This window comes from Pan troglodytes, chromosome 17 (genome assembly GCF_028858775.2).
Source record: "Pan troglodytes isolate AG18354 chromosome 17, NHGRI_mPanTro3-v2.0_pri, whole genome shotgun sequence".
NCBI lineage: Eukaryota > Metazoa > Chordata > Mammalia > Primates > Hominidae > Pan > Pan troglodytes.
Window position 1 is genome coordinate 68,557,919 of NC_072415.2, and position 17,873 is coordinate 68,575,791.

The window sequence follows — 17,873 nt, forward strand, 5'->3', positions numbered from 1 at the left end:
ACACACAAAGACAAAGACGCACACAGACACATATACGTGCGCACACACACACACACATTCCCCACACCTCCTTTTCTGGCTACCTTCTAGACTTTTCCTTGTCTTTAGTCGACAAACTTGTTTAGTTGCTGGCATCTTGGCAGCACATTCCCTCTCTGATCTGTCATGAGGCTCCCACCTGGTGACACTACATTGGCTTAGACCTTCCTGAAGGCAGTGATAACCTTTTTCTTGTCTACTCTGGTCTTCACCCCATCCTGTCCGCTCAGGCTCTGTCACCCCAACCCTCTTGGCCATCCCTGTACCTGCCTCGTGCCTCTGTCTCCTATTGGCCACCAGTCTGTCCTGCAGGGGTGATCTCAAATCTACCAGACTTCTCTAGACGTTCTCTCTGTTCAGACTCATCTCTGAAGCTGGATGACAAGCGATGCAGCACCTGTCCCTGAGTCCTCAGGTCCTGGGGAATGGACTGGGCAGGGGGACAACTAGGGAATAGGGTCAGGAGTGGGAGGAACCCATGGATCCCAATTCCAGACACTTTAACAGAACTGTCCTTTGTAAGACTTCTGGGTAGAGGCCAGGAGACTGCTGTGCTAGTCCCTCCATGGAGGGGGCATGTCCCGGCTGGCTCTGTTGGGCCTGGGAGACTCCCCCATACACTGAGAGCACTGCTATAGTAGGGTCTGCCTTGCCAAAAACTGCGAAAATCACCACTGTTCCCTTCAGACTTCCCTTCAGCCTCCAAAATTCCTTAATGGCAAAGACTAGCCACATAAATCAGCCAGCGGGCCAGCCAGCCCTACTACAGAATGGCCTGACCGGATGAAGATGGGATGCAGGTGGCCTTCCGGGACAGGTGACCATGTGGCAGGCGGGGACAGGAGCTATCTGGGGCATAAAATTGCCTTTCTCAAGCTGACAGGCCTGTGAGATTGGTCCGCTGATGCCTGGCATTGGGGACTCAGCTGAAATGTTTGGTGTTCTATAGTGACATGGCCCTGCTATGAGACACTTTAAAGGCATCAGGAATTCTGTTCCAATGTCCCTTTGTTTCCTCTCCTGGCAGACTCATGCATTGCTTTAAATAGTCTGCCTGGAGTCACCACTCATGCACATAAGCCTATTCTCGGGGCGTGTTTCTTCGGATTAGATTGTTTCTTCCCACCTCCAAGTTTGTTTTGGCCCTTCCTCTCCAGGTACGGTGGTGGCTCGGCCTTGTGACTGGGCAAAGCATCCCAGGTGGCTGCCGTCCCCTCCATCTGCTTGTGGGCATTGAGGGCAGAGCCTTTCTTTTGGAACTCAGCTTGGCCGAGTGTGGGAGTCTATTTTGATCTTTTCTCCTGTTCATGGCCAGGACCAGAGCTAGGCACACAGACCCCAATGGAGCCTGCTTTCTCAAGGCAGCTCTCCTCCTGCTACATGAATGAATCATCCAGGCTTCTGTCCAGGGTCTCGGGAATTTGGCTTCCATGTCAGGGACGCTTGACACAAGCCACACATCCTTAAGCCTCGTCGTTCCTTCCTCCGAGGGTAGAAAGATGCAAGGCTGGCTGGCAGCCACTGCGAGGGGTGTCCTTTATGGCTGTCCATATTAATCTTATTTTGGTCTAATGCTTACTGCCAGGGAAGAAATCTGCTAATGGTACTTTTCTTTGTTTTATTTCAATCTGGCAACAGGAAATTGGCTTTTTAGGGGAGACTACAAAGGGCAAAGTATTGGTTCTGGAGCCCTCTGGTGGTTGAATTGCAATCTGGTCGCCTCCCCCGGGAACTCCCCGACTGGCTGGAGAGAAGCATGAGTTTGCAGTTCGGCTCCACTGCACGCATGGCTTTAGATCGGTCTGGAGTTGGTTAGGTTACATTTCCAAATCTCCAGTTATAAAATTAGGCCTTTTTTCCTTGTGTAATTTCCAATCAGAAATTTGTTCAACGGGTTAGTATCTTGGGTCTATCTAGAAAGTGGATTACTGGATGTCAAAACAATCTTACTTGCCATACTTTGTAACTTGAAATTTTTGTACTCAACATTTGCCAAAAGATTGAGGTGGCTGAGGTACAGGGGATGTGTTTCCAGACATATTTATATCTCTGGCTCCCAAGAGAAATATGACATACTCCTGTTATAAGGAACATACAATGAAGTAAAGTTGAATTAAAATGAGTAAGTCATGACAATTCTCTATTTTATTTTATGAGATTAGAGTAATTACTCCTGAAATAGGATCATAGCCTTTGACTTCATTGAACAAGACAGCAAAACAGGTTGCATGACTGGGGTGTCAGCAGCCAAATATATGGTCCTGATTGAGACATATGGGAATTTTTTTTTTTTAATGACACACGGAGCACTGCTTCTTATGATGGTGCTGTTCCCCCAGCTGAACCCTGCCAGGTACCAGCCCCCCCATAGAACTTGCGACTCTCCCTTTGCATCATGAATGAACTAAGCTCACTCACAGTTGCTTGCTAAGAATCAAGAGAACTTGCTCGATCAACCCTTATTCCTCCATCTTCTCTCCTGCTGTCTGCAGTCTGCAATGCTCGCCTTCCTTTCTTCCCCAGCTCATTTGCCTCCCACCTGGACTTTCCTGTCTGCAGAGTGCCCTTGAACTTGAGCCCTTTCCAAGTCTGTTCTCATGAGTTAGCTCCCTTTTGCGGCTTTGACATTCACTGGAGAACTTTTTCAATTGTGCCTCGCCTCCCAGCATTGAGGATCTGCCGTTCACTTTGGGGTGCTGACTTCAAGCAGGAAAGACTTCTTGACTCCTGCCAGCAAGCAGGCTGCCCCATGCCCCATGCCCCATGCCCCATGCCTCCTCACCTGTGAAGTGAGGAGGTCGGGCTTGATCACTGGTTTCCACTCCAGAGGGGTTCCCAGGAGCCTCTAAAGAGGTCTCTCAACCACCTCTTATGCTCTGTTTGGAGAAGTTTTCCCTTTTCATCAGTTTTTCAAACTGTGATTGTAAGATATATTTCTTTTGGGAAAAAAACTGTGGCTTAAAAAGGTAAAGTTTAAAGAAAAGTTTTTAAAAAACAAAAGACAAGAAGATCTAATATCCCTGCCAAAGCTCTCAAACACTTCAGAATCTCCTCCTCTCCCAGCTCCTGCTCCTTGGCCTCTCCTTGGGTGGGAAGGCAATGAGTAAGTAATACTTTATAGACAGCATTCTGCACTGGGCTCCAGCCGTCAGTGCTTCTAATGGGTCTTGGGCAGCTGTCCCGGGCCAGATAAGTCACATTAAAGCTGAGAACAAAACCAAAGGATTGGATTTCTTTTTAAATCAGGAGGAAAAAAAATGTACCATTCGAAGCTCCCAGTGGGTCTGGGTTCCTGGAAGCTATTGACTTGAATTTAAAAGATGTCTTAAATAATCACGACCATCTTCATTTTTGAAACTTCTTGGGCAGGTTTCTTCTTTGTTTTGGTAGAGAGTTGTTCTAAATAACAGCACGAAATTTGCCTACTCTGGTGTCAGGCTAAGACATGAGGAGCGAAGGGAAACTAATATTTATCTAGCTCACTTCCAGTTTCAGGGGCTAGGTGTAGATTAACTGGGGGAATACTCAGGGCAAGCTGGAGCGTCCCCATGCTGTACATCACTGACTTTAAGAACTTAGTCACATGCCCACAGTCACACAGCTGGTATGACGAGAAGCCAGGATTCAAACTAGGGCTGGCCGATGCTTGCATCTGCAAGGTTCTGCAGAACACATGAAGCCTGGAAAGGAAGGCTCCGTTTGGAAAATCCTTCTGGGGTCCAGAAGCCTCCATAAATAGGGCACCATATAATTTATCTTCTAAATGGGTACACTTGTTCAGGATCAATGCTAAAGCGTATGGGATGTGAGAACATCAGGCATAAAATGGTACCATGATGGGGAAACTGCAATAGACGTTCATCCCCCTCATCAGGTAGGCTAGGCAAATTCCTACGATGCCAAGAAGCGAGGCTACTATCAGGAGAAATGGAAGCAGCAGCATCAGAGTATGAACTGGGTCTAGCTCTAAATCCCTTGTTCCTTCGTCCCCACTACATCATAATCCCTCCTAATGCGCTGTCTTCACAAGCCCAAGAACACGCCCAATTCCCTGAAGTGTATGCCCGCCAGGTCTCTGGTGAGCACAGGGGAGAAGCCTGGAGACAGTTCCAACATAAAACTTCATCATCACTGAGCCATCCCAGGGAAAATGTCCAAACCGCATTCTGGTTCTAAAACCCAACTGGAAGCTTTGTGCAATCGGCGAGAACTTCATGAATCAGACTTACTGACCTGGAGGTTAAAAGAAAGAGCGATCCCCTTCCTACGTTTTCAGATTCCTCTACTTCTCTCTGTCCTTTATTGAAGCTGAAAATTAGCATATTTGTTGGATTGTGGCTGACACTGATGGTCTGAAGTAACCAGAAAGCTCCCATGGATAAGTTGTTCTCAGCCTTGGGAAAGGAAGCTGGATTCATCCCACTACTTTATTTTCTGTGTTTCTGATGCTTTGACATCTTGTGCCTTACTGGCCCTGGAGAGACTTTACTCCTCTCAGGGCTGCCATATTCCTAGAGAGAGTAAATGATCACCTTCCAGAGAGCCTTTCATATATATGCAAACCAACCAATCCAGAGCCACACCCCTAATACCTCCTCTGTGGTCTCTCATACTGGGGCCACTGTCCACCTGTCCTAATCACCCCAGTGCAGGTACCAGACACTAGGGCCAGCCCTATGTCCCAGAGACTGCTGGAAAATGTCAAATTAGCCAATCCTAGGACTGTTTATCCTCCCTCACCTATTCCTTCCCGAATAAACCATAATATTCTTGCCTGCATTTTCCCCTCACTTCCTCTGCCTCCCAACTGGCCCTGCTGCTTCTTAGATGGCCCCTGGTGGCCTGGTGCCCCCTCTTGGCAGCTGCAAGTAACAAACTAGCTTTTCAATGGCAACTATCTCCTGATCTGTTGACCTTATGATACCTCATACTAATAAAACCTACATTTTGAAATAGAAGCCATCCCCTCCAAAAGTCATGAGCTCTCTTTTCCTCCCCCTTACAGATGGTCTTAGTACGTAGGAAGAGCAGGAGTGGGCAAAGGCGATGGTGGTTCCAACACAGAATTGCATCTTCACCAAGAACAACAAATGGCTGGCTTTCTCCTCAGTGGCAGTCAAGTAAAGAAGTGGGAAGGGGCAGCTTGTTAAAAAGACGCCCCAGTAAAATGTGATCATAGCATCATCTGTGTGTGCCTCACACTAAGCAAAGCACCACTCTATATTAGAAAAATAAAGCCATCATCAAAAACAAGTAACTAATCACAGCTCTGCCAGAGACATTGCCTCCTATGATTATCATCGTGGGGGTCTGTGAGCTGCCTAAAATACTTTTTGGAGAAAAATTAATTTAAAATATACAAATTGAATTCACTGCATTCAATTGCAAAAAAAAATTTTTCAAAGAAGCTTTTAATAGTGAAGACATTAAATGTAAAAGAACGGAATATTCCCAGTTAAAACGCATCCAAGTAATGCCAGCATTTTCTCCCCGTGGTACTCCTATTGGTTATTAATCTTGAAATGTGTTTGCAAGAGTTCTCATTTGTTTCAAAGTTAAGAAACAAATGTGCTCCCCTGTGAGAACAAAGTCCATAAATATTTTATGTAAGTGAGAGAAATGAATTCATTCCAAGAACATTCGTCATCCACAGTTAGGACAAGAAATTCACTTTGCCCACCTCAGCCTGACAGTGTCTGCCTGGAAGGTGTCTGTAAGCCCAGTGTTAAATGATGCACACTCCATTTTTTCCTACTCACCCTTTAGCCAGCGTTGCTATGCCAACGTCAGTTAGCTTCATTCCTACACCTACAGGAAGAGAAAGCAAAGATGGGAGTTTGTGTTACTCAGGGCCCCTCAGGAAGTTGGGCCATCTAGCCCCAGGGAAGGGGTAATGACAGCTCATCCTCCTCCTCCTTCCTGCATAAACACTCGAGGCCTCTTTCATATACGCATCCAGCTTTAGGCAGGGACCATGGGGAAGGTGGCAGTTAGGGGGAATCAAGTCTCATGTGAGCAGACAACCCAAGCCCTCTCGGCTCTGGAAATGAAGTCCTCTGCCTGCCTGGCCCACCCACCCCATGACAAGGAGGGAGCTGGCCACTCTGTGAAAAAATCTGAGGCCTGATGCTTGTCCCGTAAGCAGTCTCCCCAGAAATACTGTGACTTTGGCTTAGGTCTGGCTCCCCGTTCTTCAGTGAAAGTGGAAACCCTTACATGATGGAAAGAAGAGTAGGCACGGCCTGGGATAGTCAATGCCAATAGCAAGAGGGTTTGATATGGTTTGGCCATGTCCCCACCCAAATCTCATCTTGAATGTAGCTCCCATAATTCCCATGTGTGGTGAGAGGGACTCAGTGGGAGATAATTGAATCATGGGGGCAGTTTCCCCCATACTGTTCTCATGGTAGTGAATAAGTCTCAGGAGATCTGATGATTTCATAAGGGGCTTCTCCTTTTCCCTTGGCTCTCATTCTGTCTCTGGCCTGCTGCCATGTAAGACGTGCCTTCCGCCTTCCACCGTGATTGTGAGGCCTCCCCAGCCACGTGGGACTATGAGTCCATTAGCCTCTTTTTCTTTGTAAATTACCCAGTCTTGGGTATGTCTTTATCATACCCAAGTGTGAAAATGGACTAACACAGGGCTCAAGGGGCATGTGTTTAGTTCAAAGCCAAACTTCAGACATATGATTTCTCATTTCCATAAAGATCGTTTTTCAATCCAGGGCTGAAGGTTTTCTGGGTGGTCAGTGTTAGACCCCGGGAAACAATCCTGAGTTCTACGTAGACACTGAACCAATGGCCTGGCGAAGCAGACATTTGGAACACGTGGTCCTTGGACTCATCCTAACTGCTACCCACTAAACCATGGTGGGGGTAGGTGGGGGATACCAAAACCAAAACAGTAGAACAGCTACCTGAGCTTCCCACTCTGGTTCAGCAAAAAGCAATAGGCACCCATTGCAAGCATATGGAACCCTTTTTTGCATGTGCCTTTCCAGCAGGAGGGGTAGGGAGGGTAGCTAGGGAGCCAGGGAGGCAAAGGGAATAGACTATCCCACTGTTTTCCACTGTGAGGGAGGATAAGAGCTGCCATCCCTTTCTGTAGTGGAAAGAGCCACCCTCTCTCACTCTACCCCCAGTCTCAGCCTGCATCCTGAACCTCTCTCAGGTCTAGTGGAAAGTAAAGCACTTCCCTGATGCCCAGAGTGTGGATTCCCTCTTGACCTTTCCAGAATCTGCATGCCCTGACCACGTACCAATTCCATTCCTGTCTCCTTAGGGTGAGGGCTATGGGCACTTGCTCCAACGCAGTGGACCTCTGCCAGGACCTTACCCGTGCAATCTAGTGATGACATTTTATCCCACGGCCTATATTGCCACCCCACCAGTGTGTCTGCACCTGCTAGATGCCTGGGTCCTGCCTCCTGTGCTCTTGCCCCTGCCTCTTGGGCTCCATGGGCCGGGCTGTGAGCACTGGCATTCCCCACCTCCAGCACGTGACTTGCCCATGGAGGGCCCTGGCAGCCTAGAAACCAGTTTGGGCTGTGGAAGGAAAAAAACTCAGCATCCCCCTAAAGCCAGCCATGAGGATCAGATCTGCTGGCCACCTACTTCCGTGGTTCCCCACCCATGTGGAGTGCTGTTTCTGAGGCCCAGGAAAAGACAGCTAAAGGATTAATGCTCAGATTCAGCGTTATCTGCTGGGAGCATGGCAAAAACAAAGGACGTGTTGGGATTCAGGCTGGTTAGGCAGACAGAAGCCATGAGGCCTGCTTTTCTGCAGTGCACCTGTGAGCTAAATTAGACATGGCACTTTGGGAGAACCAGTGACCATTTTAAAAGTCTCTTTTGCAGTTGGTAACTAATTCATCTCATTCTTTCAAAGCCGCTAATAACTCAAACATATGTAGAAATGCTTCACATAGCTTTTATTGCAGGGACTATGCTTTGAAAAAAAAAAAAACCCACCAAATTGCAAACGCTCTCTCTGGACATCTTGTTTCATGGAAAATTGTATTTTAAAATTACAGCTCTAAGCCGTATGGAAGTCCAATTTGAAAAAGTCATTTGGCAAAAGGTCCTTGAACTTGGAGAATTGCTTTCCCTTGTTTCCCACAATTACCAGCTGTCACTTACAGTTTAGAAAGACAGAATATAATTTTTAAAAGAAAACTTCCCCCTGTCAGTTTAATGATTTGCCAGCAATTCTGTCAAGGTTACTAGGAATCTCTAGAGGCTAAAGTTAAATCCTAGTGTGCAGCTATCAAGCTGAGTTGGAGATAACAGTAATCTACAGGTTGTTTCTAACAGAAGAAAGGAAATGAACAGCATTAGAAGTTCATTCTCCACTTGGCTGGGCACAGTGGCTCATGCCTGTAATCCCAGCACTTTGGGAGGCCCAGGCAGGTGGATCGCTTGAGGTCAGGAGTTCAGACCAGCCTGGCCAACATGGTGAAACCCCGTCTCTACTAAAAATACAAAAAAATTAAAAAAAAAAAAAAAGCTCATTCTCCAGAATTCAAGGTCTTGAGTTTTTTGGGTGACAGCTTGTTAGAAGGCGTGGTAGTCTCACCAGCATGCAGGTCTCAGGTCCAAATCACAGGCTCATCTTTTACCCCACAAACCTGCAGGACCTGGCATAATCTTCTAAATAAGCAAATGCAGCCCGGAAGAATTAACTTTTAAAAGTCCAAAAAGGTGGTGATAGAATTTGAGTTTAATTCTAATTCTAGTGTCTCTGTAAAATTATAAGAAGTGGAGTTTCCTTAGAGAATAGATGTGCTATCTCATGCCACAATGACAATGACAGTAAAAATATTTTTTGTCCATCAACGGAGAGTAAATAAACACCATGACTTAATGCCACACCACCACGTTAAACCACACACGTCATTTACAGAGAGATGTGATATTCCATTACTGTTGTTTACTAGTACCTGGAAGTGAAACTAACTGTGCACGAAGCCCTGGGTGCTGCTTTTCAGCACAAGAAATGTATTTAATACAAAATTAATTCCCAAGGAGAAAAGATGGGGGACAGCAGCAATTGCACAGCCAGAGTCTAAATAGAACAAACAGCTGTTTGTTAAGACCATATGTTTTGTGTGTGTGTGGCAGCAAAGTCTCTTCAAAGAGTGAAGTCTGACTTAAATTTGCAGATTGGCTTCATCTGCAAGGCGGTAATGTTGCATTTCCCAGCTGGCCTGCAAGGAGTCCTTCCAAGGGCTTAGGAGGAAGAACCGTACACATACCAGAGCCCTCTAACATCAGGAGAGACTTGGAAAGGTCTGGAAGTAAATATCTTGCAAATTTGCTAAATTGTTATTTGTGGAAAGAACTTGGAATTCAGAGTCAGAAAATGCAGGTTGGAGTCTTGGACCCCTCTACTTACTAGCTGAGTGACAGCAGACAGAGACAATCATGGTCTCCAGGCCTCAGTTTTCTCTTCTGTAAAATGGGGATCATAATATCTTCTCTGCAGGATTATTATGAAGATTAAGTAAAAATAATAGAAAAAAATGAATGGATACAAAAACTGATGAAATCCAAGTCAAGTTTCTAGTGTAGTTGATTATATTCTGCCAATGTCAATCTCTTGGTTTTGATAATGTACTATAGTTATGTGAGATGTCACCATTAGGTGAAGCTGGTGAAGCATACATGGGAATCACTCCATATATTTTTACAAATCTTTGTGAGTCTATAATTATTTCAGAATAAAGGCTGGGGCACAGTGGCTCATACCTCTAATCCCAGCACTTTGGGGGGCCAAGGCAGGAAGATCACCTGAGTCCAGGAGTTCAAGACCAGCCTGAGCAACAAAGTGAAACCCCAACTCCACACACACACACACACACACACACACACACACACACACACACACACACACACACACAGAAAAAAAAAGGAAAGAAAAAATTAGCCAAGTGTGATGGCATACTCCCGTGGTCCCAGCTACATGGCAGGATGAGGCAGGAGGGTCACTTGAGTCCAGGAGGTTGAGGCTGCAGTGAGCTGTGTTTGCGCCACTGCACTCCAGCCTGGGTGACAGAGTGACACCCTGTCTCAAACAAATAAAAAAAAATGGGTTAAAAGAAATAGGAACCATTTATTATGTGGCAATGCTGCAATAAGCGCTTTACTATCTCATTTAATTCTCAGAACAACTCTGTGTGGAAGTTACTGAAGCACTGAGAAAGGTAATTTGCCCACAGGCTACCAGGCTGGAAGTGGCAGTGCAGGGAACAGAACCCCAAGGTGGTCTTGCTCTTCAACACCATGTAATAGCTAGAGCTTGAGATCCTCACCTGGGACAATATCTGACATTTGGTAGGCAGAAAATAATATAGTTCAGATTTTCTTAACAGCAGACAGAAATAGGAAACCCCTTGCAGCAGAAGCTGCTGGTGCCTTACCTATTGCCCACACCCCAACCACTTCTGTGCGCCTGGCTCCACCTCTTACTGCCACACCAGCATTTCTCTGCTTAAGAACTTTCTCTGATCATGTTTTTTATCCGGCTTAGCTTGCCCATGTGGGCAGGTGACAAGTGCAAGGGAGGTAATGCCCCCACCCAGAGCAGCCGCCAGCTGGTGATCCTGGTAGCTGGTGTATACACACTCCGGCTCCCTCACTGAGAAGTGTGCTTTGCAGGGCTCCCTGCAGATGTCAGCTCCAGCACCCACGGCTGTCACTGGCTAATAATAACATACTCTACCAGTCGCCTTTCCTTCCCCAGTTGCACTTCCCTACTCATGTATTGGCGTTTCCTGGGATCCCCTCTCAAATAAGCCATTTGTATGTGAGTACCTGTCTCAGGTCTGTCTTAGGGGAACCCTAACTATGACATCTCCATTCCATAGAAGAAATGGTATTCCTAAACAATTGTGTATACATTGAAAACATGCTATACATTCAGCAGAGAAGCTTAAAATCTAAAGCATTCTAAAGACTCTTTTGCCTATAGATAATGAAGTACTACATCTTAATTTACCTTATGGTAGATCTGGATTTGAGAATATATTGCTGAGTTTAGGCCTATTGAGGATAGAACAGTAAAGCCAATCTCTGGTTACCTGTTGTAATGGGAAGGCATTATTGGCATGAATTATTAAAATGAAATGACATCTAGACACAGTGGCTCACGCCTGTAATCCCAACACTTTTGGAGGCCAGTGTGGGAGGATCGCTAGAGCCCAGTAGTTCGAGACCAGCCTGGGAAACCGTCCAGGACGCTGTCTGTACAAAAAAAAAAAATTTTTTAATTAGCCAGGTGTGGTGGAATGCATGTGCAGTCTCAGCTACTCTGGAGGCTGAGGCGGGAGGAATACTTGAGCCCAGGAATTCAAGGCTGCAGTAAGCTATGATCGTGCCACTGTACTCCAGCCTGGGTGACAGAGTGAGACCCTGTCCCCCCCTAGAATTTTTTTAAATAAAAATAAAATGAAATGGCCCTCTGGCTGGTTATGTCAGGCTCCTTTATCAAATCTTGTTTCTGCGGAGGCATCAGTAACAGCTTCTGCAGGTAAAGGTGTTTCAAGGTACCCAGCAGGCCTATCCTTCCTCTCCCTCCCCTCCCTCTCCACCCACAGGAACATCTCTGGCCCACAGCATCCCTGGAGCCTGGGCTAAGCTGCTCTCCTCACCTTGCATGTCCGTCACCAGGAGGCAGCCACTTGTTTTCTGGTACACCCAGTGCTGGAAGGTGCAACATTTCTGACCAGCTTCTGATTCTCTTCTCAAGAAGTTTATTTCTTTCCCATCCCTGATGGAATACTTCACAAATTCTCCAATCAGCTCCTCCTCCACTGTAGCATACGGGATATTGTTCTCAGGCCGATGGATAAGAAAAATAGGAATGATCCTGGCAGGGAAGAGAACACAGGCGCACATCAAGGTCTCTACTGGGAAGAGAGGCTCCTGCGGCATTCTACTCTCTCCTGGAGCAGCACGGAGCATAGAATTTGTCCCCAGTTCTGCTAGGTTTAGACTACAAATCCATCCAATGACTTTTTAGTGGGTAAGATATGTTTCTGTGTTTTATTTGTTGTTATAAATTCCTCCTTGGGAGGGGGTTTAATTGCTCATGTAGAAATGAATGTCTTCATTGTAGTCATATCTTAATGACCCATCAATCAATGACTATAATCTATCTATCCATTCATCCATTCATCTACTCACCCACCCATCCATTTGTCCATCCATTCATCCTTCCTTCTACTCACCCTCCTCCTTCCCTCCCTCCATCCGTACCTTCCTTCCTTCCATCTATCCTTCCTTCCTTTCATCCATCCATCCATTGATCCTTCTTTCCTCTCATTCAGTCAACCAATATTTATTCAGTGGCCTGTATGTGTCAGATACTCTTCCAGATGCTATTCCTCAAAACAGCAATAAAGAAAACGGAGGCTGTGTTGTCAGGGCTCTCACCTTTAAATGAGGGAGACTGACAATAAACAAGTAAATGCATGGTGCTAAGCGCTAGGTGGGAAAACTCAGCAGTGAAGAGGAGACGGGCATGCGGTGGAGTGGGGCAGCTGTCTTATGTAGGGAGGTCAGAGCAGCCCTTGTTCATGGATAAAGAGCATTTGAGCAGAGGCCTATAGGAAGTGAGGGGAGCCAGGAGGACATAGACGGTAGAGCATTCCAGGTCGAAGGCACCCCAAGGAGAAATGCTCAGGGCAGGAGCAGCACTCCTGGCGTGCTGCGGGACTGCAGGGAGCCAGGGAGATTGGCAGAGGTTGGGGGAGGCAGAGAGGACAGGAAGTCAGGCCTTGGGGGACCTGGGAAACCATTTGGAAAACTTTCCCCTTTGTACTGAGTTGGATGAGAAGCCATTGGAGGATTTGGGGCAAGTGGGGAAGGGACAGGAGGAGATTTCTGCATGACAAAGATCACTGCCTCTCTGTGGAGAATAGGCCAGGGGCAGGGCAGGGAGACTGGGGCCAGGTAATGATGTCCAGGGAGCTGGAGCGGTGATCAGATATGGGATGGAGTTTCCAGCATTATCCATTTACTGCCACATCATCCTACGTGATGATTTCCTACCTACCTCTCTCTCTTCAAAGCACCTACACCTCCTCCCCCAACCGCACCCTCAGCTTCCTGTTTCAGTGTGCAGACTGAAGGTTTAGGAGAACCTCTAAGTGCTGCCACAAGCACATCCATATTCTCACCTCCCGGTCTGTGCCCACACACTGCGCCCTCTTCCTACTACGATGAGCCATCCCTGCTCCATCCTGAACCATCTCCTCTACAGGTGCCCTGGTCCCCGCCCCTCTCAAGTCCTCCAGGTATTGCTGCAGCAGTTTTTCCTCTCTCTCCTCCATCAATATTCCCTCTACAGAATCATTCCCAAGAGCCTAGCAGCATTCCATGATAGCTACACAGCATGGCGACCCCACAGCCCACCCCAACTACTGACTCACATTCGACATCGAAACGCAAATCCGCTGTAGATTCGCTGTCTCCAGTCCCTCCCCTCCCATTCTCTCTTAAGCATCTGAAAGAGGCTTTCCCTCGAAAGAAGCCTCTATCAAGGGCAGCACGACCATCATGCTGCTAAGTGCAGTATTCTCTTCTCGGCCCCCACCCCCTTTGCTCTCAGCAGCTCTGGGCACAGTGGATCTCTCACTTCTTTCTGATACGGCTTTCCCTAGCTTCCTCAAGACTTTTCTCTGCTTCACTGGCTACCTCTTCTCTGTCTCTTTTGTGAGTTCCTCATTCTCTCCCCTTTAGACTCTGGAGGGCTCTGGAACAGCTCTTCTCTCTCTGCCCACAATCCCTAGCGACTTCCTTGCTTTAAATACCGTTCAGATGCCGATGACTTCCACATTTATGTCCCCAGTCCAGCCCTGTCCCTGAGTTCCCTGCCCACCATCTCCACGTGATGTCTCATGGGCATCTCAAATTTAACACTGCATTGGGCACACATGGCCATAAAGATGGCAACAGTAGACACCGGGGATTCCAAAAGAGGGGAGGGAGGGAGGAGGGTAAGGTTGAAAAACTACCTATTGGGTGCCATGTTCACTATTTGGGTGATGGGTTTAGTTAAAGCCCAAACCTCAGCATCACACAATACAGCCACGTAACACACCTGCACATAGACCCCATGAATCTAAAAAAAAAAAAAAAAGGAAAAATAAAAATAAAAACCAACCACAATAAAAACATTTAAATGATATTTAAAATTTTACCATGGCAGAAACTGAAGAGCCCATTTGCCCCCACCCCCTACATCTGCCTCCTCTCAGTGACTGGCAGCTTGTGAAAACTGAAACAATCAATTCATTCAATGAACATCCACTGAATAGCTGTGTCAGAATCCCGAAGACTCACCAGGAGGGCAGAGGTGACTAAGACACAGTCCCTGCCTTCCAGGGGCAGCCGTTGGGGAAGGTGCATGGAGAAGCAAAGCCCAGCACATAGTAAATGCTCCTGGCTCAAAATAAGTGTTTGGCAAAACATGAATGAATGAATGAATTAATTAATTAATTAATTAATATATATGTATGTATAATATTTATATATGTTTCTCAATTTCAGCACTATTGACATCTGGACAGACAGTTCTCTGTGGGGGTGGCAGGGGGCCGTCCTGTGCACGTAGCCTGTTTAGCCGCCTCCCTGGCTTCTACTTCCCAGATGCCAGTAGTCCTTCCCGAATCCTGACTATCAAAAGTGTCTCCATAACCACCACTGTCCCCTGGGGGTTGTGAACCACTGACAGAGAATCTGATCTTACAAATTTGTAAATAGCCAGAGAAGAGATCACCTAGTTTAACATTGACCACGTAGATATCACTTTCAAGGGCCTAAAATAGAATCACTGATGGCGGGCCATAGAGGCAAGAGGAAAATGTGAGATGCTGACTTTTGATGTTCATTAATTTTTTTTTTTTTAGTACAAAATGTTTGTCAAATGAGTAAATCAACAAATAGGCTGTAATTATCTAATGTAGGCCCCTAACTATATGTTTAATGGATCAGAAGATCGACTTCTGGGAGGGACCAAGTGATCAGAGTGAAATGGCGGCGGGGCAGCTATAACAGAGACCTATGCATGCAAAGACGTGACCAGCTGCCCTGGGGTAGGGATGGGGCAAAACCCCACAAAGAGCCCTTAAATGAAAATGCCTCAAAAATGTCATGGGTTTTGAATCAGGATCTTTAAAGGTAATTGTGTAGAATAATCCCATACAACACAGTGGCCACACAACGTCAGGAAAAGTTGTGGGGGTAACAGAGATGGGTGAGCTCCTCTGCTGCCCATGTGGTTCCTTTCTCCCTTGAATAGCGCTAGGACAGACCTGGTCACTTCTCTCTGAGAGGGAACGTGGGCCTCTAGACCCCCCTCTCCCAGTGGAATGAACACGTAAGGCTTGTCTTTCACAATAGGAAGGAAAGCTCGAGCTGGGACCTCAGGTTCTGTGATTGCCACTCAGGAAACCACCTTTGCAAAGACTGTAACAGTGAGAAAATTATGACAGTGACAGTGATCTGACCTGACTCCATTTTCCCTTTAACCTTCAAGCTGCCCTTGTTCATTCCTGGGCAGAGGCCAAAGTAACTTTGGGAGGAATTTAGTTTATAGTTTAACAAACAAAGATGGTAACAGCCCCTCTCCAAAACAAAGCACCTCCTTACTTGGGGATCAGACCACCTTTGTAAAACCAACAACTTAGCCACAGGATTAGAAATTATAGCTCAGGTGTCATGCAGCCAGAGGCCATGATATTCCTACCTCCCCACTTGCTCCCATAGATAACATTACTAGTGTAAATCCTAAGACTAGTGTTTGAGGTATTTTTCAGACCCTGTATTCTGATGGATCAGCTGGTACCACCCAGACTGGTAAAACTGGCTCATCTGGTCTTGGGGCCTTCACCCAGGAACAGACTCAGTGCAAGAGGACAATTTAGTCTCCCTGATTCCATCCCTGACCCTACTAATAAGCAATTCCTATTTCCTACCCCCCTGCATTCTAAACTATTAAAACAAACAAACAAACAAACAAAAAACCCAGGCCTCCAAATTTTCAGGGAGGCTGATTTGAGTAATAATAAAACTCCAGTCTCCCATTTAGCCAGTTCTGTCAGAGATGTGTGAACCAGAGCAGCTCCATCTTGAATAGGAGCTGGGTAAAAATAAGGCTGAAACCTACTGGGCTGCATTCCCTGATGGTTAAGGCATTCTGAGTCACAGGATGAGATAGGAGGTTAGCACAGGATAGATAGGAGGTGAGCACACGATACAGGTCATAAAGACCTTGCTGATAAAACAGGCTGCAATAAAGAAGCCAACTAAATCCTACCAAAACCAAGATGGCGACAAGAATGACTTCTGGCCTTCCTCACTGTTACACTCCCACCAGTGCCATAACAGTTTACAAATGCCATGGCAATGTCAGGAAGTTGCCTATTTATATGGTCTAAAAAGGGGAGCATGGATAACCACCCCCATAAAAAGGGGCAACCAGCAGCCCTTGGGGCTGCTCTGTCTATGGAGTAGCCATTCTTTTATTCTTCTACTTTCTTAATAAACAGGCTTTCACTTTACTCTATGGACTTGCCCTGTATTATTTCTTGCGTGAGATCCAAGAACCCTCTCTTGGGGTCTGGATTGGGACCCCTTTCCGGTAACAGCTCTATGTATAATAAACTCTTTTTTTTTTCAATTATTCTTTAAGTTTTAGGGTACATGTGCACAACCTGCAGGTTTGTTACATATGTATACATGTGCCATGTTGGTGTGCTGCACCCATTAACTCATGATTTAACATTAGATATATCTCCTAATGCTATCCCTCTCCCCTCCCCCCACCCCACAACAGGCCCCCATGTGTGATGTTCCCCTTCCTGTGTCCATGTGTTCTCATTGTTCAATTCCCACCTATGAATGAGAACATGTGGTGTTTGGTTTTTTGTCCTTGCGATAGTTTGCTGAGAATGATGGTTTCCAGCTTCATCCATGTCCCTACAAAGACATGAACTCATCATTTTTTACAGCTGCATAGTATTCCATGGTATATATGTGCCACATTTTCTTAATCCAGTCTATCATCGTTGGACATTTGGGTTGGTTCCAAGTCTTTGCTATTGTGAATAGTGCCACAATAAACATCCGTGTGCATGTGTCTTTATAGCAGCATGATTTATAATCCTTTGGGTATATACCCAGTAATGGGATGGCTGGGTCAAATGGTATTTCTAGTTCTAGATCCCTGAGGAATCGCCACACTGACTTCCACAATGGTTGAACTAGTTTATAGTCCCACCAACAGTGTAAAAGTGTTCCTGTTTCTCCACATCCTCTCCAGCACCTGTTGTTTCCTGACTTTTTAATGATTGCCATTCTAACTGGTGTGAGATGGTATCTCATTGTGGTTTTGATTTGCATTTCTCTGATGGCCAGTGATGATGAACATTTTTTCATGTGTCTTTTGGCTGCATAAATGTCTTCTTTTGAGAAGTGTCTGTTCATATCCTTCGCCCACTTGTTGATGGGGTTGTTTGTTTTTTTCTTGTAAATTTGTTTGAGTTCATTGTAGATTCTGGATATTAGCCCTTTGTCAGATGAGTAGATTGCAAAAATTTTCTCCCATTCTGTAGGTTGCCTGTTCACTCTGATGGTAGTTTCTTTTGCTGTGCAGAAGCTCTTTAGTTTAATTAGATCCCATTTGTCAATTTTGGCTTTTGTTGCCATTGCTTTTGGTGTTTTAGACATGAAGTCCTTGCCCATGCCTGTGTCCTGAATGGTATTGCCTAGGTTTTCTTCTAGGGTTTTTATGGTTTTAGGTCTAACATTTAAGTCTTTAATCCATCTTGAAT

General features: G+C 46.0%; 1 protein-coding gene across 7 annotated transcripts in view; it reads right to left on the reverse strand.

The window, feature by feature from the left end:
* Window positions 1-17,873, reverse strand: part of ALPK2 (alpha kinase 2) — a 148,230-nt gene that overhangs the window by 10,958 nt on the left and 119,399 nt on the right. For 3 of the 7 annotated variants that reach the window (XM_016933807.4, XM_063795759.1, XM_054671903.2), the window contains 2 exons: window positions 11,688-11,905; window positions 5,799-5,847 (listed from right to left, as the gene is read on the reverse strand). In XM_016933807.4, the coding sequence (XP_016789296.3) occupies window positions 5,799-5,847; window positions 11,688-11,905 (267 nt within the window). Of the gene's footprint in view, window positions 1-5,798; window positions 5,848-9,433; window positions 11,281-11,687; window positions 11,906-17,873 lie in introns of all 7 variants that reach the window. The other 4 variants (XR_010151954.1, XR_010151956.1, XR_010151955.1 and 1 more) reach the window with 3 other exon arrangements.